At 37.1% G+C, this 25,994-nt stretch overlaps 1 protein-coding gene across 4 annotated transcripts; it reads left to right on the top strand.

Annotated features, from left to right (window-relative positions):
* Positions 1-196: 196 nt before the first annotated feature.
* On the top strand, positions 197-25,929 carry UBA3 (ubiquitin like modifier activating enzyme 3). 4 transcript variants are annotated; one of them, XM_003811584.5, is made up of 18 exons: positions 197-367; positions 548-589; positions 2,771-2,891; positions 5,176-5,256; positions 9,065-9,147; positions 12,674-12,754; positions 16,547-16,590; positions 17,158-17,222; positions 17,524-17,679; positions 18,482-18,584; positions 18,731-18,844; positions 23,349-23,402; positions 23,844-23,880; positions 23,966-24,047; positions 24,377-24,477; positions 24,597-24,660; positions 24,755-24,809; positions 25,135-25,929. In XM_003811584.5, the coding sequence occupies exons 1-18, from the start codon at positions 348-350 to the stop codon at positions 25,221-25,223; spliced, it is 1,392 nt and encodes a 463-aa protein (XP_003811632.1). In that variant the 5' UTR covers positions 197-347; the 3' UTR covers positions 25,224-25,929. The 4 variants fall into 4 exon arrangements, with proteins under 4 accessions (XP_003811632.1, XP_003811633.1, XP_024784122.1 ...); XM_003811585.4 differs by lacking the exon at positions 548-589 and having other exon boundaries at positions 303-367; XM_024928353.3 differs by lacking the exon at positions 5,176-5,256 and having other exon boundaries at positions 321-367.
* Positions 25,930-25,994: the final 65 nt, after the last annotated feature.

Raw genomic sequence — 25,994 nt, 5'->3', positions numbered from 1 at the left:
GGTTCTTCACGAATTTTTCATAGAATATACCAATATTTTATATAATTACGTATTAACATATAGTTTGTGTAAACGCATAATGTATTGTCTACATTTTCACGCTGCAGAGCAACATTATGCACGGTATAAGATTCACCTAATTAAGCGTAGGTAATTAAGATTATAATTACAGGGCAAGGCTTTAAAGCCCATGGGAGCCCAGCCGCAGTCAACCTCGCCCCTCCCTGCCGGCTGTGTTTCTGGCCTCGCCCCTCCCCGCTTCGCCAGCCCCGCCCCTCCCCTCTTTGCCAGTCCCGCTCCTCCCCGCCCTGCCGCGCGTGGGCACCTGGGAAGAGGCGGAGAACAATATGGCGGATGGCGAGGAGCCGTAAGTACCGGGGTTCTGCAGACGCGCCGGGCTGGGCTGGGTTGTGAGAGAGCGCGGCGGTGGGCGGTTGCCGCCGCCACCCGGGGTCCCCACACCCCCCGCCCCGTCCCCTCGCCCCCCTCCCCTCGCGGCGCCCAGTGTGTAGCGCGATGCTGACCCTTCTTTTATTCTCTCTTTTAGGGAGAAGAAAAGAAGGAGAATAGAGGAGCTGCTGGCTGAGAAGTTAGTGCTGCCGGGAGGCCGGGGCCCTCTCCGGGGACCCCCGCCTCCCCCCACCCCAGGCCTAGGGGACCAGCCGCAGCGGGCCCGGGGGGCTGGGAGGGGGACACCCGGAGCGCAGGCCGCGCTGCCTCATCCCCTGATCCCCGCCCCGCAGCCCCGGGGGCCTGGCGGGCCGCTCCCGGTATCTGCCCGGTGCGGGCGTCGGGGCCAGGCTGCACTGCCCCAGCTCCTGCAGGGGCCCTCCGGGGTGCTTGACGTAAAGGTCTTGAGGAAGGACCCTTGTGCACTCCTCTTCCTCCATCCCAAATTGTCAGAGCAGTGACCCTGTGAAAAGGCAATCTACCTTAAACACACAGGAAAAGGACACAAGACCGTTTTGTGGCCTTTTGAAACACTGAGACAGTAGTACTAATTGCAAACTTTTAATGATAACTCTACATGTTAGGTATTGTACTAAGCACTCCAGTCATTTTGGCAGAATAATTGGCTCTTAAAAGATCTTGAAAGAGGTTGTTGACCTCAAACAGCCTATTTATCCCTTTTACTACACACCCTATTTCTTATCAGATGCTTAATTCTATGCTGGTGAGACAGATTTAATCGAAGTGTTTTCTAACCTGGCCAGCGCCACATAATTTACTCCCCTCCCTGCCTGGGCAGGGAAAAAATACTCTTGCATTGGTTATGGTGAGTTTGTAAATTTCCGTGCCAATTCCCAGTAGCAGTGCTTTGATCTTTATGTGTGTCCCTCAGTTGAATTTCAGCTGCAAGAGGACCGGGATGACAAACTTAATTTCACATTCTTTCCTGCCTTTTATTTCCCTCCCACTTTTACATGAAATCACAATTAAACATTCTTACCATATCCCACGTACTGTACTGAGTCTTCTATGTGATTATCTATATCCTCATGGCTGAAAGAAGTAGCTATGAACGGCCTACAGATGAGGTTTATGTCTATTAAGTAATCTGCTCAAGGTCACAGTGCTGTTAATTGCGGAACCCAACACAACTCTGACATCAAAACCTATGGTTTTTATTGCTAGGCAATACTTCTTGGTCCCTTTTGTAAAAATTGGATATTACTAATATATTTGACGGTAGAAACTGTGGGGTTATAGGAAATTAGAAAATTAATCACAACCAAACGTGAATCTTAACTAAGTATAAAATAGATGCATTTTGTAGAGGAGTCCCACCTTATTCTGTTGTATGTTCTAAAAGGTTTCTAGATGTCTATCTGTGGCGTAATTGTAACCTGAAACTTTGTGTTTAGTGGCAAGAAAAGCCGTCCCACAGCATTAAGAGATTCTTTAAAAAATTAAGACCTCTGCCAGGTTCGGTGGCTCATGCCTGTAATCCCAGCACTTGGGAGGCCGAGGTGGACGGATTACTTGAGCTCAGGAGTTTCAGACCAGCTTGTGCAACATGGCGAAACCCGTCTCTACTAAAAATACAAAAATTAGCTGGGTATGGTGGCATGTACCTGTAGGCACAGCTACTTGGGAGGCTGAGGCAGGAGAATCACTTGAGCCCAGGAGGGCAAGGCTGCAGTGAGCTGCAGTCACACCACTGCACTCCAGCCTGGGCAACACAGTGAGACTCTGTCACAAAAAAAAAAAAAAAGAAAAAGAAAAAATAACCTTATTTCTGAGAAAAGCGTGTGAAAATTCCTCTCATCAAAATGATTTTTAGATTACACCTTTGGAAAGGACACATAAATATTAAATTTGCATCAGACATATAAGCATCAGAATTCTGAAAGTGTGACTTTTTTTCTCTGTTGTATCTCATATTTCCTAATGCAAGTGTGATGAAACAACAGATTGAGGAAGCTTGCAGTGTTTTTTTTGTAAATACCAAATGTAGAGAAGTCAATTTCTCACATAATAGACCAATATCCTAAGTTGAACCTTGGATTGCTTTAGGAAACCAAAAACATGTAGACTGATTTATTTCATCCATTGGGTGAAATAAAAATAGAAACGTGCAGTTCTTTAAATGAATTGTATAATAGGCAAGAAAAAATTTCAAAGCATAAACATAATCACATTGAATATTTTCCTTTTTATTTGAGCAGGTCTGGTGTGGTTACCTTTTCATTTGGGGATACCATAATAGTTGTAGGTGTGGTTTTTTTCATACTGATCTTTGCAGCTGAATTTACTGTGTTCTGTGCAGAATGGCTGTTGATGGTGGGTGTGGGGACACTGGAGACTGGGAAGGTCGCTGGAACCATGTAAAGAAGTTCCTCGAGCGATCTGGACCCTTCACACACCCTGATTTCGAACCGAGCACTGAAGTGAGAAACATTTATTTTTAAATAACTGCTCTAATAGTTTTATGTTTCAAAACTAATAGAATGCTTCTTTTTTAATTTGCTCTTACAATGAAAATACTAATAAAATTGTTTTGTGAAACTAAATTTTTCTTAAAATATGAGATTGAATATTCACAACTGATTTTGTTTGAATGACTATTTGAGTCTTAACATTTCTCATGTAATATAAGTTGAACATTTTTGTGAGAAAAATCTAACTTCATGACCTCATGTAAAAATTTAAAATGCTTTCTGAAACATACTCCCCTTTTGTAGTGCTACTGTGAGAAATTAATTTTGATAGGAATATAGGTGTGCTTATTTAAATTTTGAAATTTAGTTGGAATGAACATCTTAGCTTTGAGTATAATTAATTGCATGTTAAGAATTATGTAAGTACTAAATAATAGAGGTGTAGAATTTTGGACTGATAGTGTCTGACTTAAGGCAAGTGTTCAATTATATGTCACTTTTTTTATTACAGGGTAGGGAAAAGTATAGCACATCTTTATGTGCTTTTGTATTTATAAAAAGATAGTATTTTGAAATAGAAATATTGTGTTACTCCCATAAATTAACGTGCAAACTCTTGGTTTGGCCCAGTGTCTCATGTGAATAACTTTCTCCTTTAATGCTGGGCAGAACTGAAAGCATTAAAAAGAAAAAAAAAAGAAAAAAAGAATTGAAAGTATTAATTCTGTCTTTCTTTAGATAACACACCATATTTTCTTGTGCTTCTAAATTTTTTTTTTTGCCTGATAATTTAAGATTGTTACTTCTGTTAAATGATTGTATTTCTGCTGATAAGGAATTTTCTAAGAGTTTTATATGTTTTTGTGTTATCTCATGTTTTGTGAGTTTCGCTCACTTTATTCAAAAGGAGATGTTGGCCAGGTAAGGTGGCTCACGCCTGTAATCCCAGCACTTTGGGAGGTCAAGGCGGGAGGATCACTTGAGCCCAAGAGTTCCAGACCACCCTGGGCAACATAGACAGAACCCATCTCTAAGAAAAAAAAAAAAAAAAAAAGAAAAGAAAAAAAAATTAGCTGGGCATGATGATACATGTCTTTGTTTTCAGCTACTCAGGAGGTTGAGGTGGGAGGATTGCTTGACTGCACCTGGAGGTGGAGGCTGCAGGGAGCTCTGATCATGCCACTGCACTCCAGCCTGGGTGACACAGTGAGACCCTGTCTCAAAAAGGAAAAAAAAAAGCAGCTGTTACTCTTTCCCCTTCCACCTGCCGCAGGTGGAGTTTCGCTTTTGTTGCCCAGGCTGGAATGCAGTGGTGTGATCTTGGCTCATGGTAACCTCTGCCTCCCAGGATCAAGTGATTCTCCTGCCTCAGCCTCCCAAGTAGCTGGGATGACAGGCGCTCACCACCACACCTGGCTAATTTTTTATATTTTTAGTAGAGACAGGGTTTCACCATGTTGGTCAGGCTGGTCTTTCCTGACCTCAGGTGATCCACCCACCTCGGCCTCCCAAAGTGCTGGGATTACAGGTGTGAGCCACAGTGCCCAGCCCTGTTACTCTTTTTACCTTATTGTTTTACTCCTTTAAACACTTTGGGCAGTGCTTGATCCTCTGTTTTTTAAATTTTTAAACTTTTATATTTTTAGGAAGTCAGTTAACTGAATTTGATGTTCTCTATCCCTTTGCAAAAATTAAAAAACAAATTAGAGATAGTTTTCCTTGTTAAAAATACCCTTTAACTTTCATACAATAAAAGGCAATTTAAAAACATTAATGGCCGGACGCGGCAGCTCATGCCTGTAATCCAAGAAACTTTGGGAGGCTGAGGCGGGCGGATCACTTGAGGTCAGGAGTTCAAGGCCAGTCTGGCCCACATGGTGAAACCCCGTCTCTACTAAAAATAAAAAATTAGCCAGGTGTGGTAGTGCACACCTATAATCCCAGCTACTCGAGAAGCTGAGGCAGGAGAATCACCTGAATCTGGGAGGCGGAGGTTGCAGTGAGCCGAGATCCCATCACTCACTCCAGCCTGTGTGACAAGAGCGAGACTCCGTCTCAAAAAAAAAAAAAAAAGAAAAATTAACATTGAAACTTCCTGAAATCATTAGAGTTTTAGAATTCCTGGTTCAATAGAATTCATAAATTTCAAATAATTGAGCAAATACAAAGTCTCCTCTTTATCCTAGTGGCATTTTTTCCTGGAAACATCAGAAACTATTTTAAAGTTTGTTGCTTTATTTATAGTCTTTGCAGTTATCACCCAGCTTTTAATATGCCTTTCCATTCTTTACAGTCTCTCCAGTTCTTGTTAGATACATGTAAAGTTCTAGTCATTGGAGCTGGCGGCTTAGGATGTGAGCTCCTGAAAAATCTGGTAATATATATACATATATATATAAATATTTTTTTCTTCTTTGTGATAAGTAAACCTTACTTATCTGTCATACTAGGGAATTTCTCGTGATTCTTAACCTTTTCTCTTGAGCCTTTGTTTAGCATGCCAAATTCCAAACAGTAATTAAAATGGTAGAACTTTGGAACTTTTTAAATTCTAAAGCTCTCAGCTATAAAGTTATTGATAAAATTTCATACTTCAGTTTTCTTCTCTGATCTTTAACAAACAACTTTTGGTGCTTCCTCTGGCAAAACGCTCCTAACTTCAATGAAGTAAATAACAAAACTGGTAATTCATATTTTAATGTATAGTTTCAAATAATTTATTATTTCTTTTGCTTCCCCAAATAACCCAGCTAGGTGGGTAAGGCATTACCCCATTTTATATAGAGGGAGACATTGAGGTTTAGAGATGTTGACTGAGTTGCTGAAGTTTTTGTGGATTATAGCGATGTGCCTGGAACTGAATCCAGGTCATCAGTTCTTAGTTAAGTGTTCTTTTTCAGTGAACCATTAGGTCATTTTATGACCTAATAAGACGATTGTGGACACCTAAGGTTTGGGAAAGCTAAACCTTTACTGAACTTATTTGCATATATTTAGAAATAAATTAAGTATATAATTTGATTTAATTAATTGGTTTCCTTGACTTTTTCTAATCACAAAGTCGCTTTCTATAAATTTTAATGAGTTTATGTAACACAAATGAGTAGAGGCAGAATTGGTTTAGAGTTGTATGCTAGGCTTCTCATTGCTGTGTAGAAAAGTGGAAATGCTGGAATAGACTCTTTAGAAAATAAAGCAGGTCACAGCCAGATGGAGGACCCAAATAATTGGCCAAGGGGGTTAAAGTTTAAATATAAACATAGCCACATTAATTTTGTTAAGAAACACTAATGTCGCTTGAGTGAAGTTGTAAAAACTTAAATATACTTCACTGTATTTAATGTCTTGCTGGGTTCTGTGGGGATTATATGTCATCATGGTCTCTGTCTTCAATCAATCTGAAGTTTCATTGGGGAGATAAATCTCACATGAAATAAATAGCAGTATGCATGATACACTCTGTGGTGGGATGCCAAAATGACAGTACCGTATCAAACATAAATACTCCAGCAGTGTGAGAACCAAAGACTTATAGAAGGAAAGGGTTTATGGAGGATGGGCATTGGTTTTTGTTAGGTATTATAAATGTACAAATTTCCTAAAGCTTATTAAATTTTGAAGCCATTATTTGCAAATGTGACATTTACTAATTTTAAGTGTAAAATAATTGAAGATTAGATCTGAAGATTAGTCACCAAGCAACTTTAAGGAGTGGCCCCTTCTTCATTGCATTATAGTAATCTTTTACGCAAAAGAAGAAAACTAAGGGTTTTCAATTTTACTCCTTGTTTTGCTTATTTAATTCATTGTAAGCCCCCTAAAGGCTCATTCTAACAAAAAAGAATATGATACTAGACTGGGCATGGTGGCTCACACCTGTAATCCCAGCACTTTGGGAGGCCGAGGCAGGCGGATCACAAGGTCAGGAGATCGAGACCATCCTGACTAACACAGTGAAACCCCGTCTTTACTAAAAAATACAGAAAACAAAAAATTAGCCGGGCGTAGTGGCAGGTGCCTGTAGTCCCAGCTACTCGGGAGGCTGAGGCGAGAGAATGGCGTGAACCCAGGAGGCAGAGCTTGCAGTGAGCCGAGATCACGCCACTGCACTCCAGCCTGGGCAACAGAGCGAGTATTATATTATATAATATTAGTAAAAAGATACTAATATTACTGATTGAGCAAATATTTATTGAGCCACCATCCCATATGCCAAGCACCATTTTAGATGCTGAAGATACAGCATTGAACAAATACAGAGAGATGTTTGCGTTGGTGGGACTCACATTTTAGTTGAATGAAAAAGTAAGTATATAGTATGTCAGATGGTGTGAGGGGAAAAGGTTTACAAAAAGGTGCTATTGAGTACCAAGGTGAGCAAATGAGCCATACAGTTATCTGTAGGAAGAATATTCTAGTTAGAGAGAATAACAGGTACAAAGCTGTGAAGTGGAGCACTCCTGTTTGTTCAAGGACTGCAAGGAGGCTATCATCGCTAGAGCAGAAGTGGGTTGGGGGAGCAGTTTTGGAGACCATATCAGACAGATAATGGGAGATGGAGGGGCTTGGAGTGGATATCACAAAAGACTTTGGAGGTTACTGTAAGTGCTCTCGCTTTTACTCTGAGTCATGAAGTCATTGGAGAGATTTATGCAATGAGAGACTTGATTGGCTTTTCACCTAGGTTACTGAGGCTGATGCATTGAGAATAGACTAAGGGAAGAGCAGAGAGGGGGAAGAAACAGAGAGACTAATTAGATTATTATAGTCCTCTAGACAAGAGACAACGTGACTTGAAACAGGATGGTAGCATTGGATGTGGTGACAGGTGGTCAGATTATGGATATATTTTGAAGATGGAATCAACAGGATTAGCTGATGGATTGGTGGTGTGCTGTGAGAGAAAGGAATCGAGGATGATACAACAAGGTTTTTGCTCTAGGGGCGGGCACCTGGAAAGATGGAGTTACTGCAATGAGGAAGTTACTGCAATGAGGAAGATCTGGAAAAGAACAGATTTGGTCGTTGTGGTGAGCAAGGGTGATCAAGTTTGGTTTTGGAAACTGTTAAGTCTGAGATGTCTGCTAGATGGTCTATATCTTACAAGATGGTCTGAGATCACCAGAACAAAGCACAAGGCTACTCCGAATTCTGGCCAGTAAAGTAGGAAGAAAACTGAATGAACTGGGAACCAATTTTTAAAAAGTGTTCAAATTCTCGTGAGTGTGGTGACCAACTGAAGAACATGTTTTAGGGTGGAGGAAGTGACCCACCCAGCCTAATACCTCAGAAAGGTAAGGTCAGATAGACTGAGAATTGGTCATTGGAGTTAGCAACACGGAGGTTATTGGTGAACTTGACAAGTACAGTTTCTGTGGAGTTTGAGAACAGTCAGGACTTTGAAAGCACAAATATGGATAAGTCTTGAAGATCTCTTGGCATATAGGGGGACAGAAAAATGAGGAAATTATTGTCAAGTTATTTGATCATTGAAGTAAACTGACCAAGACCAGAAAAGTTAGTTATTGAGACTTATTTTTTTCAGTTTTTTGCATCTGCTGGTAAATTTGAATGTGGTTGTACTGTTTAGAATGCATGGCATTATTATGGAAACCTAACAGGTTTTTTGTTTTTTGCCTTTCCCTGCTTTTTAAATTGCATGCTCTTGACTCAATATCTTTTAAGATACTCCTTTTACATGTACAGCCTACCTATGTGTGTGTTTTTATAATATATGTCTTATAATAGTTACCATTTCTGAATCGTGGCATGCTTAATATTAAGTAAACTAAAATAAAGCTTGTAGAATTGCTTTTAACAATATTTTGAAAAAATAATAGCAAGCATAGTAAAATTAAAGTATCCATCAATAGCAGCAAAGCAACAAATTTTACAAATGTGTTTATGGAATTATATATATATGTAAAATAGTTTCAATCCATAGAAATTTTGAGTTGTTCTCTTTTGGTTATAGATTATTTGAAACTGAGTGATTGTACACTTTTGACCTGTTCAAGAACTCTGAATTTTATATACCTTGCAAGACTCTTTCAGCCATCGAATACAAATTACACAGAATTTATTACTGAGAATTTGTAGACTTAAGACTACATTGAAAACAAATATTACGTTTTTAAATGTGAGGAAACTTCTGCTTAATTGGATTGTTTTTATTCCCACAGGCCTTGTCTGGTTTTAGACAGATTCATGTTATAGATATGGACACTATAGATGTTTCCAATCTAAATAGGCAGTTTTTATTTAGGTAAGTTTTAATATCTTAGCGGTTTTCTTTTTTTAAGCTCTGATAATCATTTGAACTTGTACATTGCAGTTTAATAATTTTTAAAAATGACTTGAGAGGATAATACTAATTTTATTTTAAAAAACAAAAACTACCATTCCCATTGTAGGTAAAGTTTTGTAAGAAAATTTCGGGCATCTTGGTGATAGTAGTTATGTAAACAAATACATGTTTTTGTTTTTTCGAAGAAGTCTCCTTCCAAAGGTTTATGTGATTTTTGGGAATATCCTCAGGTTAACTGTGCTCTGAAGAAAGGAAAGAACGGTAGCTCTTCCTCCAGTTGATGTCAGAAGAGAATACTCGCTGGAGTATTAGGCCCTAGTGAGAGATTGGCAGGGATTTGTGAGCCAAGGTTTGAATGGTGACTGGAGCAATAAAGTTGGGAAAGAGTTTGAGCTTTTCCTACAAGGGGAAAGAAAATGGAAAGTCGAGGAGAGAAAAACCAGAACCAACTGGAATGGAACAAAGAGGGATGGTTACCTTAGGCATATATGGAATATAGAGAACATCAAGGAGTGATTTGTTAAAGATGAGTTTAAGAAGAGAAGTAGAGGCCAGGCATGGTGGCTTATGCCTGTAATCCCAACACTGGGAGGCTGAGGTGAGAAGATTGCTTGAGCCCAGGAGATCCAGACCAGCCTGGGCAACAAAGGGAGATTTCGTCTCTACAAAAAAATTAAAAAATTAGCCGGGTGTGCACCTGTGGTCCCTGCTGCATGGGAAGCTGAGGTAGGAGGATCGTTTGAGCCCAGGATCTCGAGGCTGCAGTGAACTGTGTTCATGCCACTGTACTCCAGCCTGGGCAACAGAGCGAGACCCTGTCTCAAAAACAAAAACAAAAACAAAACAACCCAAAAAACAAAAACTGAAGTAGACCATGTATCCAGACATGAAGAAATGTTCATTCATGAATTTAGTATGTAATATTGAGGGGTTTGAGTAGTTTAGGTAAAAGTGTGTATTTGTTAGTCAAAGATACACAGAGATAAGGACTTTTTTTTTCTCTCTCTAGTTAGGAAGTTTGCATCTGTTACTGACAGTGCTCAAATTGTTCTGGGTATATAGGATAAAGTTGAGCTAGCAAAAAAGGTAACATTAAATTTTTGGATAGGCATAAAACCTCTACATTATCTTTGTGGAAGATCTTAATGGGACTGAAGTATGGATTAAAATAAGTTAATGAAGTGTTGTAATTGCAATGTGACCCTTAATGTTTAACTTTTAAGCTTTATTTTTTATTTTTTAACCTTTGAAATTTCCCTTCTCTATAGCAAAGTTTGTGGACTCTGTCCAGCTTGTCGAATTTTGAGTTGTGAATTCTCTGAAAAAGATACCACTGAATTGATTTGTTATTGATACAGGCCATACCCTTTAATTTGTGGCTAAAATGGTTGAAGATGGTAATAATGATATGTAGCAAGTACTTCTAAACTATCCATATTATTCCATTTAATCTCAGCAACCTCAGGGTAGATTCTTGTGTTCAAGGTTAAATAATTTGGGCAGAGTGTCCTGCAAGGATGATGTGTGTGAAAGGACATTTTATTGAGGTGGAGCAATCTGATTGTTTCATCCTGGAATGGTAAATTAACAAACAGTTCCCAGAAACCATCTAGGAGTTCTTTTGTTTGGGCTGTGCCATAAAAGCACATAGAATATATTACTTAAAATAATCTTAGAAGTCTACTTTATCCCTTTTACAAACCTAAAGAGCTTTCTGTGTGTGGAGCCATTGAATGCAATACTGAAATTAAGTTCTTTGATTTATAACAGGGCCTTTTTTATGTAAGTTAGTACAAAGTGAAGATAAAACATTTACCAAAAGTTTTGAATCAAAAAAGAACAGTGCTTTATTGGAGAGAAAAAAAATTGGCCTGGCATGGTGGCTCATGCCTGTAATCACAGCACATTGGGAGGCTAAGGTGGGCGGATCACTTGAGGTCAGAAGTTCGAGACCAGCCCGGCCAACATGGTGAAACCCTGTGTCTACTAAAAATACAAAAATTAGCCAGGCGTAGTGACTCATGCCCGTAGTCCCAGCACTCTGGAGGCTGAGACAGGAGAATTGTTTGAATCTGGGAGGCAGAGGTTACAGTGAGCCGAGATTGTGCCACTGCACTCCAGCGTGGGTGACAGAGCGAGACTCTGTCTCAAACAAAAAAAAAAAAAAAAAAAGAAAAATTGACATGCTAAAGTGTTTTTCTTTGAAATTTCAGATTTTTTTCTAATAAGCACACGATTTATTATTTTCATTTATTTTAAAAGTATTTACTGTGTGCTAGGTAGGAAGGAATATGAAGAGAGTAAGAACATGGTCACTTTCATCCAAATAATAGTCTAGTAGGTATGATAGACGTGTATGTAGCAAATATGTTATGAAAAAAGTAATAATGTTCTTATTATATGCATGGAATGATTTCTCTGAGGAGAATATGGAAATATTAGGAAAGAAAATACCATTTGTATAGAACTTAGAGGAGGAAATTCATATCCTTTCCTATCTATATGTGTGGTTATTGTTTTAAGAGTGACCTTTTGAGGCTTTATATATTCAGCTTCTGTGATGTAATAGTAACATTTGCAATTTTAGCTGACACTTTTGGTATTATTCTTTCTTTAAAAACTTGGTGCCGGGCATGGTGGCTCATGCCTGTAATCCCAGCATTTTGGGAGGCTGAGGCGGGCAGATCACCTGAGGTCAGGAGTTCGAGACCAGCCTGACCAACATGGCAAAACTAAAAATACAAAAACTAGCTGGTTGTGGTGGCAGGCACCTGTAATCTCACCTACCTAGAGACTGAGGCATGAGAATTGCTTGAACCTGGGAGGCGGAGGTTGCAGTGAGCCGAGATCGCACCACTGCACTGCAGCCTGGGTGACAGAGTGAGTGAGACTCCGTCTCAAAAAGAAAAAAGAAAAAAACATGGTTACAGCCTCTTTTTTTTTTTTTCCATTTTATATACGGTCCAGTGAAATTTTTTTTTTCTTTTTTTTTCTTTTTCATGCAGCTTCTTAGGGGACACAAAATTTGCTGCTTAATCAGCACACACAGGAAGAAGGGGTTAAATGAAGGTTCTTGCATCCCAAGGATGAATCTTATTGTGTATATTTCAGCCAAGACCTGTGGAGTAACACCATGAGGTTCTGAGCTCTAAGAGTGGGATAATTTTTTACAGTGGAAGGTGGCCAGGAATCATAGCATTATTATGCTTTATCTGGGAGGAAGAACACTGTTCAGATTTTCTCTTAATTAAAGCAATACTTAATTAGACTTATGTTAATTTGGACCATTAGCAAGGGTTGACATTTAAGGTTAAATGACCGTTTACCAAAATTTATTACTGAAATCAAAATACTTAGGCAAAAATATTCCTTCTAAATTTCCTATAAGTAAACTTACTGTGAATTTACTTTTATGTTTGAAAATAAGTTATGTAGATCATATAGATTTATAATATGAATTATAATTTAAATATTTTTCCTGTAGGCCTAAAGATATTGGAAGACCTAAGGCTGAAGTTGCTGCAGAATTTCTAAATGACAGAGTTCCTAATTGCAATGTAGTTCCGTATCCTTTTGACAAAAAGAAAATTACTTAATTTTTAAAAGCTTTTTTCCTTTATTATAAGAGATATTTAACAGAGAATACAGATAAGCAAGAGGGAAAAAAAATCAGCAGTAGTAACTTTATTACTGAGATAACTGCTGGTAACATTTTGCTATCTATTCTTCCAGTCTTTTCTGTATGGTTATATAAATATTTTTTGGGCCCTGATTTTTAACTTAAGTTTATAAAGCCTGTTTCATCATCTACTTTATTTTGCATTATTGCCCTTAATTTTAGTATCAATTACATATCTCCTTTACTAGAGTGTAAATTCCTAGGCTGGATCCAATTAATCTTTGTTTCTTTATAGTAGCAGACAGAGTAGACAGTCAATATAGTATTAGCCAAATGGAAGGTACATCACAGTAAATTTATTTTTACAAGAAATATGTTTTTAAAAAGGAGTATTTACACTGTAGCTTGAATTTAGATCTGGAGAACTTTTGGCATTTTATAGAAAGTCAGAAGATGTGATTTCTATGTAGAAAGTCCCACAGAATACAAAATCAACATACCGGTGAACTTGTGAAAGTTAATGTAAAATACAATGCCATTTACAACTGCTTACAAAGAAAAATAAATACTTAGATGTAAACTACAAGATAAGTAAGAGATTTATATAGTGAAAAACTACAAAATGCTGATGAAAGAAATCAAAGAAAATCTAAATAAATGGAGAGATAGTCCATCTTCAAAGATTGGAAGATTAAATATAGTAAAGATGTCATTTCTCCCTAAATTTGTATACATATATACCATAGTTTCTATTAAAATCCCAGCAAAATTGTCGATATAGACGATCTTCTAAAATTTATATAGAAAAGCAAAGGAATACCTACTACAATTCTGAAAAAGAAAGTGGGAGGAATCACTATCCAAATTCTAGACTTATATAGCTATAGTAATCCAGACTCAGTGGTGTTACCAGAGGGATACATAGATGACTAGAACAGAATAGGGAAGCCAGAAATAGCCCCATATAAGTATGGCCAATTTGTTTTTGATAAAGGTGCAAAACAGTTCCAATGGAAGAAGCATAGTCTTCAACAAATCGTACTGGAGCAATTTCATATCCATAGTTAAAAGATGAATTTTGACCTAAACATACAAAATTAACTCAAAATGGATTATAGGTGTAAATATAAAATATAAAATGAGCCAGGCGTGGTGGCTCATGCCTGTAATCCCAGCACTTTGGGAGGCCGAGGTGGGTGGATCACTTGAGGTCAGGAGTTGGAGACCAGCCTGGCCAACATGGTGAAACCCCGTCTCTACTAAGAATACAAAAATTAGCCGGGCACAGTGGCTCCCAGCTACTCAGGAGGCTGAGGTGGGAGAATCGCTTGACCCTAGGAGGCTGAGGTTGCAGTGAGCTGAAATTGCGCTACTGCACCCCAGCCTGGGTGACAGAGCAAGGCTCCATCTCAAAAAAACAAAAAAAAAACACAAAAAACCATAAAACGATAGAACTTTAGGGTTTGGTGGAGAGTGCTTAGGCCACGTCAAAAGCAAGACCTGTAAAAGGTGGGGTATGGTGGTGCAGATCACTGAGGAAGCAGTGAGCTTTTATCATACCACTACAGAGTCCTGGCTGCTTGGGAGGCTAAGGTGGGAGGATTGCTTGAGACTAGGAGTTTGAAGCTATAGTAGGCTGTGGTCATACTGTGAATAGCCACTGCATTCCAGCCTGGGCAATGTAGTGAGACATCATCTCTAAAAAATTAAAATAATTTTTTGTAAAAGCATGAGCCATAAAAGGAAAAAATTGATACACTGAACTTCATCAAAATTAAAAACTTGCTGTGTGAAAGACCCTCTTAAAGGGATGAAGAAAAGCCACAGACTGGAGAAAATACTTGTAAAGCATCTGATGGAGGACTCATATCTAGAATATATAATGAACTCTAAAAACTCAACAGTAAAACAAAAAAAATTCAATTAGAAAATAGACAAAAGATAGGAAGAGATATTGTACTAAAAAGGATGACGAAAAGCACATGAAAAGATGTTTCACATCAAACTAAGACCACCATGAGCGATACTGTTACACAACTATTAGACTAAAAAAAAAAAGCCAGTCTCAAAAGGTCATATACTGCATGATTCTGTTTATATAATACTCTTGAAATTACAGAATTATAGAGATGGCTGGGTGTGGTGGTTCAGGCCTGTAATTCCAGCACTTTGGGAGGCTGAGGCGGGAAGATCACTTGAGCCTGGTTGTTTGAGACCAGCCTAGGCAACAAATGAGACCCTATTTCTGTAAAAACTAGAAAAATTACCCAGGCATGGTGGCACATGCCTGTAGTCCCAGCTACGTGGGAGGCTGAGGCAGGAAGATCAGTTAAGCCCAGGATGTGGAGGCTGCAGAGAGATCTTTATTGTGGTAGAATAGTTATGTGTGTTGCCTGGGGTGGTGGTTACACAAATCTATGTGTGTTTAAATGACAGAATTATAAACACACATTGTACCAATGTTCTGTTCATGGTTTTGGTACTGTACTATAGTAAGATGTAACTGGGAAAGGTGCATGGTACCTACCTATACTATCTGTGCAACTTACTGCGAATCTATATTATTTCAAAATAAAGAGCTTAAAAATGCAAATACAGGCCCCTGTAGGGAAAAAGGAAGAGTTGGTGGGGGTGGGTTGGTTAGTAGGGGGCACTCAGTTTGTCTATCCCCATTATGTGGGTCTGGGAAACTGGGTATTTTCTAGAAATCCAGATTAGATTTCTTAGTCTGGCTCTTGGTTCCCTGATTGCCATTCCTCCACGTTTGCTTTGTTTCTTTTTTGACCTCTTTCTAGCTGTAGCTTCGGTCTCCTGCTTGCCTAGCATTCAAAGGGAATAGAGGTCTGAATGACTGAGGGCTAGAATTGAAATTATTGTTCATAGCTTTATTTGTAGGCAAGAATTAAAAATCTAGAGGAAGCATGTATTGTCCCTTTTTTCTCTGTATTGCTTTTAAAAAATTTTTAGTGGACTATTTATCTTAACTTTAGAGAAGTTGCATAATTTATAAATTATTAAACAATTGCTCCATTCATTAGAAAAATTAAAACAAGTTTTTGCACCCATGTGCTATTAAAACATTAAGTGCTATATTGACTCACCCACAATCAGTTTTGAATGGGGTTTCCTTTTTAGCCTCCAGGGATGGGAAGACTGGTAATAGGATTTGGTAGGGTAACTTGAAAACTGAGTTAAATGAGAAAGGTAGAAAAAATTCGTACTTTTTCTCCTCCCCACAAAAAATAAAAACAGTAAAATCTTTACCAACTGAAAAAGCTGTTGAAATTTTCTGTATGTTAAAAAAATGAGCTTTGCAGTAACTCTTAAAATCACCTAGCAAAATAGGAACTATAATGTGCATCTTTCCTTCACTAAAACATTTATTGCATCTCTTCTTGATGCTGATGATTGAGGACACACATTCTGCTTTCCTGGGGCTTATGGTTTTATATAAAAACCAAAGCAAAGTAGAAAGTATACCTCCTACCAAGGGCATAAATATAATGATATAGGGGTTCAGGAATGAGAAAAAGTAAGTAGTTAGGGGAGGAATGGCAGAAAAGTTTTGTCAGAAAGGAGAGTTGTGTTCATTTAGTCAGATTCCTTGAATTCCACTGATGTGAACATTGATTACTTATTTCTTGTTGTAAATATATGCAGAGTGTGTTCCTTATGGCATTGTCAAATTCATTTTAGAAATTAAAACTTAGCTGCTTAAGTTCCTTTACTTGTATTCAGACATTTCAACAAGATTCAAGATTTTAACGACACTTTCTATCGACGTAAGTTTTTTACTTGAAATTAATGCTCACTAGATTCTTAGAATTTTTTAGTTGGTAGCTATTCAAATATTGCTAGCTATTTCAAGGCTATTTCTTCACTTGCTTTCCTCTCTCACTGTTGGCTTTTCAGTAATGTTGCTGATAGACTGAAAAGAGAATGCTAGTTTTAGCTGACATGACCAGCTACAATTTTCTATGCTTACCTGAATGAGAGTTCACTCAAGGAATAGGAGCTCTGAGAACGTATGTGGGATTACAGTAAAAAGTGCTTGTGGTTTTTTTGTTGGTTTCTTAGAAAGTGCAAATTGTTTTCTGCAAGTGCTTTTTTTTTTAATTAGTAAACTTTATTTTTTAGGGCAGTTTTATGTTCACAACAAAATTGAACAGAAAATTTTTGAAAACTTGGGTTCTCATAGAGCTTCCTGTTCCCACAAACACACAACCTTCCTAATCAACATCTTGCACCAGAGTGGTACATTTGTTGCAATTGATGAATCTACATTGAAAGATCATCATGCAACTACATATTTAAAAACTAAAGTTTCTTTTTTTTTTTTTTTTTTGTAGAATTTCATATTATTGTATGTGGACTGGACTCTATCATCGCCAGAAGATGGATAAATGGCATGCTGGTAAAGACTTTAGTATTGTTATAGTTCTCTGAAGTTCTTGCTGCTGTGCTTCACATCCCCAAAATTAGAATTGATATATTTTTGAAAAATCAGAGTTTAATTTTTAATTAAGTATATTTACTTCATTGTTTATTGCCAGTCATTGGTTTTCAGGTGAAGACACAAATTGTTATTATAATCCCTTGATTTGATACATTGGTATTCAATAGCACAACCGACTCATAGGATTACTTGAAAGCATACTTCTTCTTTTGAATTCTTATCCCCTTCTCCTTTAAAGCCCTTCAAATTGTTTTCCTAGATATCTCTTCTAAATTATGAAGATGGTGTCTTAGATCCAAGCTCCATTGTCCCTTTGATAGATGGGGGGACAGAAGGTTTTAAAGGAAATGCCCGGGTGATTCTGCCTGGAATGACTGCTTGTATCGAATGCACGCTGGAACTTTATCCACCACAGGTAATCAAAAAAGCACCTGCATTTCTTTTATAGTATCTTGGCATGGAATTAGGGATTAATTATTAAGTCTAGTTAATATTTAGAATTTTTAATTAGAAGTAGCCGTATTTTAAAAATTACACTAAGAAGAAAGATAAAATATGAAATTCTGCTCTACTTGAGGAAAGATATGAACCGAGTACATTGTTTTGATACTATTCTGCTTTCATAATTTATTTGTATTTTTTATTTGGGGAGTAGGTATCAAGTAGAATTACAAAGCTGTATATTGATGTCAAGCTGTAATCTATGTGGTTTTCACCTGTATTTATTTCAGGGAAATAAAGATACCAGGGATAAGAATGATCTTTCCAAGGATGGGGCTTTTTGATTTACATATCCACTTTAAAGAACACTTGAAATTTTGAATAATAAATGTAAACAATTTTATGAGTATTCACTTGGGATTCACTTAACTCTGAACTTGCTTTTGTTTTGGTTTGCTTTATACTTAAATATTAGGTAAACATAACAAGGTGTTCATATTTGAGAAAATCTGTTCAGTATTTTTCTTCTCATAGTCTAACAAAGCTTAAATTTTATACCTTGTAAATGTAGGGCAAACCTGTCTTTACTGGCAGGTCAGCTTAAGTGAAGTGACTCAGATAATCTGTATTATAGTTTGAGAGGCATTTTTAATGGTATACAGTATTTTGAGTTGAAACAAATTGTATGAAATTGTTAAGAACTAGATCATAACTGGAAGTTGCATTTTAAAATAATTCATTTAAAATTCACTGAAAAGGACAAACTGTGGTTTTAGGTTAATTTTCCCATGTGCACCATTGCATCTATGCCCAGGCTACCAGAACACTGTATTGAGTATGTAAGGATGTTGCAGTGGCCTAAGGAGCAGCCTTTCGGAGGTAATAAACCTAATTTAATAATCTAGAATTACATAAAATACATATTTTTTCAATATTATTCCTTTGGATAATTTCATTAAAAACATATTGTTTTGTGATTACGTATTCTTCTCTCTCTCTCTCTCCCCCTTTTTTTTTTTAAACAGAAGGGGTTCCATTAGATGGAGATGATCCTGAACATATACAATGGATTTTCCAAAAATCCCTAGAGAGAGCATCACAATATAATATTAGGGGTGTTACGTATAGGCTCACTCAAGGTAAATCAGCAAATTGTCATGAATTATGATGTTGGGATGACTTAGGGCTGGGATGCTTTCAGGAGAATAATTGATAAGTGAGTTTAGACAGTACCATCCACTTGAAGTTCAGTAAAGGTACCATGTAATTCATACTACTTATTAGCTAGGGGGAATTTAATAAAATTATTGAATCTTACTTACTTAGGCTATAGGTCATCCAAGTCAAACTGTCCATTTTTATCTTCCACTGAATTCATCATCTCTTAGAGACAGTCTATTTCACATTTGGACAGGACTGTTAGACAAATATTCTATATATTGAACAGAAATTGTCTTCAGGCCAGCTGCGGTGGCTTATACCTGCAATCCTAGCACTTCGGGAGGCCGAGGCAGGCGGATCACCTGAGGTCAGGAGTTCGAGAGCAGTCTGACCAACATGGCAACACCCTGTCTCTACTAAAAATACAAAATTAGCTGGGTGTGGTGGCACATGCCTGTAATCCCAGCTACTCAGGAAGCTGAGGCAGGAGAATCACTTGAACCCAGGAGGCTGAGGTTGCAGTGAGCCTGAGATTGCACCACTGCTTTCCAGCCTGGGCAACAAGAGCAAAACTTCGTCTCAAAATAGAAATCGTCTTTGGTTTGGTCTGACTGTTGTCCCAGTACTGTATACAGTCTAATTCCCTTTTAAGTAATGGCTTTTAACATATTGAGGACAGTGATCACATCCTTTGCAAATTTTTATCAGTGCCATAAACCTCCCTAGTTAGTTCCTTTAACCCTGTATTAGTTCATTTTGCTTTGCTATAAAGGAATATCTGAAACTGGGTAATTTATTCAGGAAAGAGGTTTATTTGGCTCATGGTTCTGCAGGCTGTGTGAGCATGGCAAAAGCATCTGCTTGGCTTCTGGTAAGACCTCAGGAAGCTTTTACTCGTGAAAGCTAAGGGGGATGGCAAGGCATGTCATATGACAAGAGAGGGAGCAAGAGAGAGAGGAGGGAATACCAGGCTTCTTTTAACAACCAGCTCTTGCGTGAACTTAATATCGCAGGGAGGGCACCAAGCCATGCATGTGGGATCTGCCCTAACGGTCCAAACACCTCCCACTAGGCCTCACCTCCAACACTGGGGATCACATTTCAGTATGAGATTTGGAGGGGACAGATATCCAAACTATATCCAACCCTTTGATATGTTGTACAGCTTCAGGTTCTCATGTTGTTTTTCTGTAACCATATTCCAGCTATCCATATTGGTTAACTGGAATATAGTTAGAGAAAACAACTTTTCCTAATTGTTCAGGCCAACATGCAGCATTATGGGACTGGTCTTACTTTAGATAATAGACTTCTGATAACTGATGCAGTCTTAAAGGAGAGCAGGTATTTATGTTGTTGTTTTTTTGTTTACATTGATGCTATACTTTCGATTCTTTGATGTTACTAGCCACTGAAAGCTGGATGTTTTGTCCACATATGCAATTGCTAAGCCACATCTGCCTATTATAAACTTGGCAGTTTGGGGAGTGTCTTTTTTTTTTTTTTTTTCTTAATATCCAAGTATAGGTCCTTACAAATGTATTCTTAAAATTCAACCTGTTTTTCTCTCTTTATATGTATTCTGCCAACTTACCTGGTGTTTCTAGCTTCATTTCACCTGTTTTGATAATTATATCCTTTATTTCTTTTTCAAATAATTGATGAAAATTTTTAATAAGACTGAACTCTCTGAGAACAGACATCTGAATCATACTTCTGGCCAGGCCCTTTTAGGTTTATCTCATTCTGTTCATCAGACCTTCTTGGTACTTTGTATTTCTTTATCTTGTTCACAAGGATGTCATGAAAAACCTTTCCAGATCCTTTACTGAAGCCTAGGTATGCTATCTTTTGCATTGTCCTGAGTTGCTAAGTTAGTCATAGTAGCCAAATGAGGCTACTCCAACATGATTTGTCTAGTAACCAGTCATGCTCAATCGTAGTGATCAATGTTTCCAATCTAGTTATAGTTTCCTTTTTTAGAATTTTGCCCAAGATCATTACCAAGTTCACCAGAATGAGCTTTGTCTTCTTTTCGAAAATCTGCCATTTCTCTCCTGTGATTATTTCCTTACATTTACTGATCTAGTAATGTCATTTTAAAATTCCATTTATACTTACTTCTTATTGCCCTCTGCATTCTCCCTACACTGACCTGCTTTGTGTTCCTTGAACACACCAAGTTCTTCTGTACCTTAGAGCTTTAATACTTCCGAGTTTCTACGCCGGGGATGGTGTTTCCTTGGATCCCCTCAGGCTGGCTCCTCATCTCTTAGGTGTCTGCTTAACCAGTTTTCCTAATCATTCAACCTAAAATGACTTCTGAGCCATTCACCATTCTATTTTTTTTGGTAATTGCTCAGAACTGATTAATGGTAGCCTCATTCTCCTATGCAAAGAATATTTCACACTTAAACTATCTTACATCCTTGCCCCAGGACCAGGACCATTGCCATTGCTGTTTACAAACAGCTTTTTCTTCAGATAATTGCATGGCTGGATCTCTCTCATGGCTTAGGTTTCAGCTCAAGTTATCACCTCTCCAAGGAGGCCTTCCCTGACCATTCTCTCTAATGGACTGCATCCATCATTCTCAGTCTAACACATACCTCGTTTTCTTCATAGAACTTTCAATATCTGAGGTGTTCCAAGTATTTACTTTTGTGTTATCTCCCCTATCAAAATGAAATCACTATACGAGCAGATACTTTTTTTCATTGTTACCATGCACAACACCTAGAACAGTGTCTGGAGCATGTGTTACACATATTTGCTAATTGTTAGAATTAACAAATGAATTCAGTGTGTTCTAACCAGAAACTGTAAACTCCCCATTTTAATATGTAGTCTCATCCATCCTTCTTTACCTTTTACCAGGGCTTGGTGTGTACTTTCTAGGCTGGTGAATGAGGGCCTCAACAAGGAGTACAGAAGGAGAATTGGAAGTGAAGTTGCACAAGCCAGTGGTTCTATCTATTCTATGATTTTTCCCCTTGTTCTCAGTATAACAGAAAGTTGCCTTTCTGCCCACTCTAGCTTTTTTTGGTCGAAGGGCAGGGGTATGGGTGGCAGGGGTTGGAGAAAGAGGGGAGTCCTCCTCATTTTGGCAATGTTCTTACTGGGCAGTGTCTCTTACACTCTTGACTGTTTGTGTCTACTACTTCCTCCTTTCAGTACATCCTGCTACATGTGGTTCAGTGGAGAGCTTCCAGTTTAACCATCATGCAGTTTATCTCTTTTTAAATTTCCTCTCCTCCAAAACTATAGAGAATCATATGGTCACAGTCAACTTTTTAAAAAAGCTTTCCAGCCTTCGTAACTGTCTTTCTTTCATGTCTTCTTAGCTACTTGCCGTTTTTCCTTAAGTTTTTGAAACCTGACTATACTTGGAGTCTTGGGAACACATCTTACAGTGTTTCCTCACACTGTGAGATAAAATGGCTACTTTTTCTTGAAGTTTTTGTCTTCAAAAATGAACAATTCAAATATAGTTATAAAATGGAGTATTTATTTTGTACTTTTAAAAAATGGTTTAAGGTGAGGCTTTGTTTATTCCTAATAGTGAATAATACTGATGTGAAAAATGTGAGTCCCAGCACTTTGGGAGGCCAGGGCTGGCGGATCACGAGGTCAGGAGATCGAGACCATCGTGGCTAACACGGTGAAACCCCATCTCTACTAAAAATACAAAAAATTAGCCAGGCGTGGTGGCGGGCCCCTGTAGTCCCAGCTACTTGGGAGGCTGAGGCAGGAGAATGGCGTGAACCCGGAAGGCGGAGCTTGCAGTGAGCCGAGATCAGATCGCGACACTGCACTCCAGCCTGGGCGACAGAGCGAGACTCTGTCTCAAAAAAAAAAAAAAAAAAAGAAAAATGTAGGGTTGAAGTAGAGAACTGTATTTAATATTTTGTGTAGCCTCGGTTGTAGAGTAAAAGATAATAAAGGTCAGCTTTTCTTTTTTTTGAATGTTTGTGAATCAAGTGACTGAAGCTGTTACAGGAATAATTAGATAACACTTACTCTTCATGGTGTATCAGTTAATATCTGTGTTCATATGCCAACCCCACCTCTTGCTAAGTATATAGCTGTGGATAAATTACTAAATTTCTCTCAGTCTCACTTTTCTTATGTTTAAAATCAGAGTAATTAACATGAAGATGTTATGAAAATTAAATAATATTTAGTCTTTACATTGTGCCTGGAACATAATACTCTAAATTGTTAACTATTATGATGTTATTGTTTCACCTTTCTATAGCACTTACTTGAGAGAGTTTTCTTTGCTACTGTAGCTTAAGATTCTGAATTTACTACAAAATGATGGGGATGTGAAAGATTGTTTCATGGTTAAATTTATTTTCTGGCTTGAAAGTCTGAAAAATCAAGTTTTAGAAAATGGTATTTAATAATCATGCCTTCTATTTTAAGAGAATTCTTTTATTTTAAAGAAATGACCATATTTTAATTGATATGTTTTTTCAGGGGTAGTAAAAAGAATCATTCCTGCAGTAGCTTCCACAAATGCAGTCATTGCAGGTGAGGAAGAAAAGGCCATCACTTAGTTTATTTTGCTTCCTTTAGTTTTTGACGTTGCTGCAGCTTTTTTGTGTTGTAGGAATTTGATATCTTCTTGGATGGGTTGTGTAACTAAGCTGTCGAAAAAGAACCAGTTATTAGACTTTGCATATTTTTTGTCTTACATTATGTCTTAAGTTATCTGCAGTAAAGAGACGTTTTAGTTCCATATGAAGCAGACCATTTATTAATCTGATAAACAAGAAAAACATGTAGTGTTACTCTATTACATGAATCACACAAAACAAATGTAAAATTTGTTACTGTCTCAGTTTTTAAAAATTGGAATATGTAGTTTTTAATGAAGAGCCAATGTAAATTTATCTGTTCTGATTTATAACTGACTTTTAACATGCCTAATTTCCATTGAGTTAAAGCACCTGTATTTTCTCCCCCCTTCAGCTGTGTGTGCCACTGAGGTTTTTAAAATAGCCACAAGGTAATAGGTTTCATTTTTAATATGCATGTAAATTTATGTTTTGACTTGGTTCAATTATATAAAGATGAACATTTTTTCATTACAGTGCATACATTCCCTTGAATAATTACTTGGTGTTTAATGATGTAGATGGGCTGTATACATACACATTTGAAGCAGAAAGAAAGGTTAGTAGTATTAAGAACACATTTTTGATCATGCATATTTTGATTTTTAAATATTATTGGTTAGAAATTTGAACAAAGTCACCCATACATTTTCTAACTTCCAGAACTCTACTTATTATATATCTTTTGCTTTATAGCCTGAAATAACTCTAAAGCAAAGTAATTTAAAAGAAATGGTCTATTATGAAAAGCAGGCTTTAAAGCATAAAAATTTTTTTTATAGGAAATATGCATGATTATAAAACAACCTGATTTTTATTTTATTGTTCATAAAAGAGACTAATATTGGTGCATGTGCTGCTGTAATTTGTTGTGTATTATGTGTATAGGAAAACTGCCCAGCTTGTAGCCAGCTTCCTCAAAATATTCAGTTTTCTCCATCAGCTAAACTACAGGAGGTTTTGGATTATCTAACCAATAGTGCTTCTCTGTAAGTATTGTAGATTTTTGTTATGTTGTAAAAATCATTTTTGTGATTTTTGAAACCTTAAAAAAATTATCTTTTGATAAAAATTATGTTTGATACTTCTCTCTCATCATAATCTTTAGGCAAATGAAATCTCCAGCCATCACAGCCACCCTAGAGGGAAAAAATAGAACACTTTACTTACAGGTTATCAATGTGTATTTTAAATTTTTTTCAGAAAATTATATCAAGTTTTATTTTACTTTAATGTGTCTTACATTAAAGTAATTTTGTTTTCTAGTCGGTAACCTCTATTGAAGAACGAACAAGGCCAAATCTCTCCAAAACATTGAAAGGTATTTTAAATAAGGGTATTTACTAATCATTTTCTTTCTTTTCTCTCTTTTTGGTGAAAGTAATCAGTGCTTGTTCTAGATTTCCTCTTAATGCCTTGTATATGGTCAGGTATTAATTACTTACAACTTTAGACATATTAATAGAATTAATTGCTCTTTTAGTAGAATATTTTAAAATCTCTAAGAAATCAAATATTACTTTGATTAAAGAGGATTGGATTTTGATGTTTTTCTAGACCATAATACTCTATAGTTTGTTTACATGTGTATTATCCTTTCTGTTGAGGTTTTTTTGCTTGTATTAATTATATTTTTTCTGTTTTAGAATTGGGGCTTGTTGATGGACAAGAACTGGCGGTTGCTGATGTCACCACCCCACAGACTGTACTATTCAAACTTCATTTTACTTCTTAAGGAAAATCTCCACATAATAGAAAACTCATGGAAATAATATACTTTGTGGATGCTAAGAAGTTGAATCGATGTCATTTTTAGCAATAGTGTTGCCACGATTTGTCTTTTTTTATATAATGAACCACTCTTTTTTAACTTTGTAACCTTCCCTTGAAGACAGAATTTTGGTGTTGGTGCTTGTAAGCATTTTCATTAATAATATGAGAAATGATTCCTGGAGAGAGAGATTATGAGCAAATGTATTGCTTCTTTTAGAGGAGGAGGCATACAACCTCTTTTGTGTGAATTTTGTTATTATGGTCAAAGAATGCATTCCTAGTTTTCATTTGAGTACCCAAATACACAAAAGGTGTCCCTTTAAGGAAAATAAAGAATTAAGTTTTAAATAACATTACATTTTACAATCTGACATCTGGAGTATATTGAACATAGGCTATTTCTTGATATAATACTCATTTAATTGTGGCCATCCAAATGAATATTATTGCAGAATTTATCTTGTTCATAATGATTTGTAAATGGTGTTATAGCTGAATACCTGTGCATGAAAATGGGCAATATTTTCATCTGTTTACTTGTAGTGCCATAGAGGCCAATATGCACAATATTAACTAATGCCAAGACATGGCTGTTTAAAAAATTTAATGTTCAAACAGTTATCACTGATGCTTTTGCACTATTTATTAATAAAATCATATATTGTGTACTTCTTTCACTGAAGTTTTTAAAAGTACATTAAGGGTAATCAGTAGTTCCATGGTAATATAGGAA

The sequence above is a fragment of the Pan paniscus genome, chromosome 2 (genome assembly GCF_029289425.2).
Source record: "Pan paniscus chromosome 2, NHGRI_mPanPan1-v2.0_pri, whole genome shotgun sequence".
Lineage (NCBI taxonomy): Eukaryota > Metazoa > Chordata > Mammalia > Primates > Hominidae > Pan > Pan paniscus.
Note: the sequence above shows the minus strand (reverse complement) of the source record. Positions and strands in the feature narration are given on the sequence as shown.

Bases quoted from the DNA above. Each gene is read 5' to 3' on its own strand.
- UBA3 (XM_003811584.5), top strand. From the start codon at position 348: ATGGCGGATGGCGAGGAGCC. The intron at 12,755-16,546 runs GTATCCTTTTGA...ACTTGTATTCAG, and splicing joins CCTAATTGCAATGTAGTTCC to ACATTTCAACAAGATTCAAG. The intron at 17,223-17,523 runs GTAAAGACTTTA...TTGTTTTCCTAG, and splicing joins GATGGATAAATGGCATGCTG to ATATCTCTTCTAAATTATGA.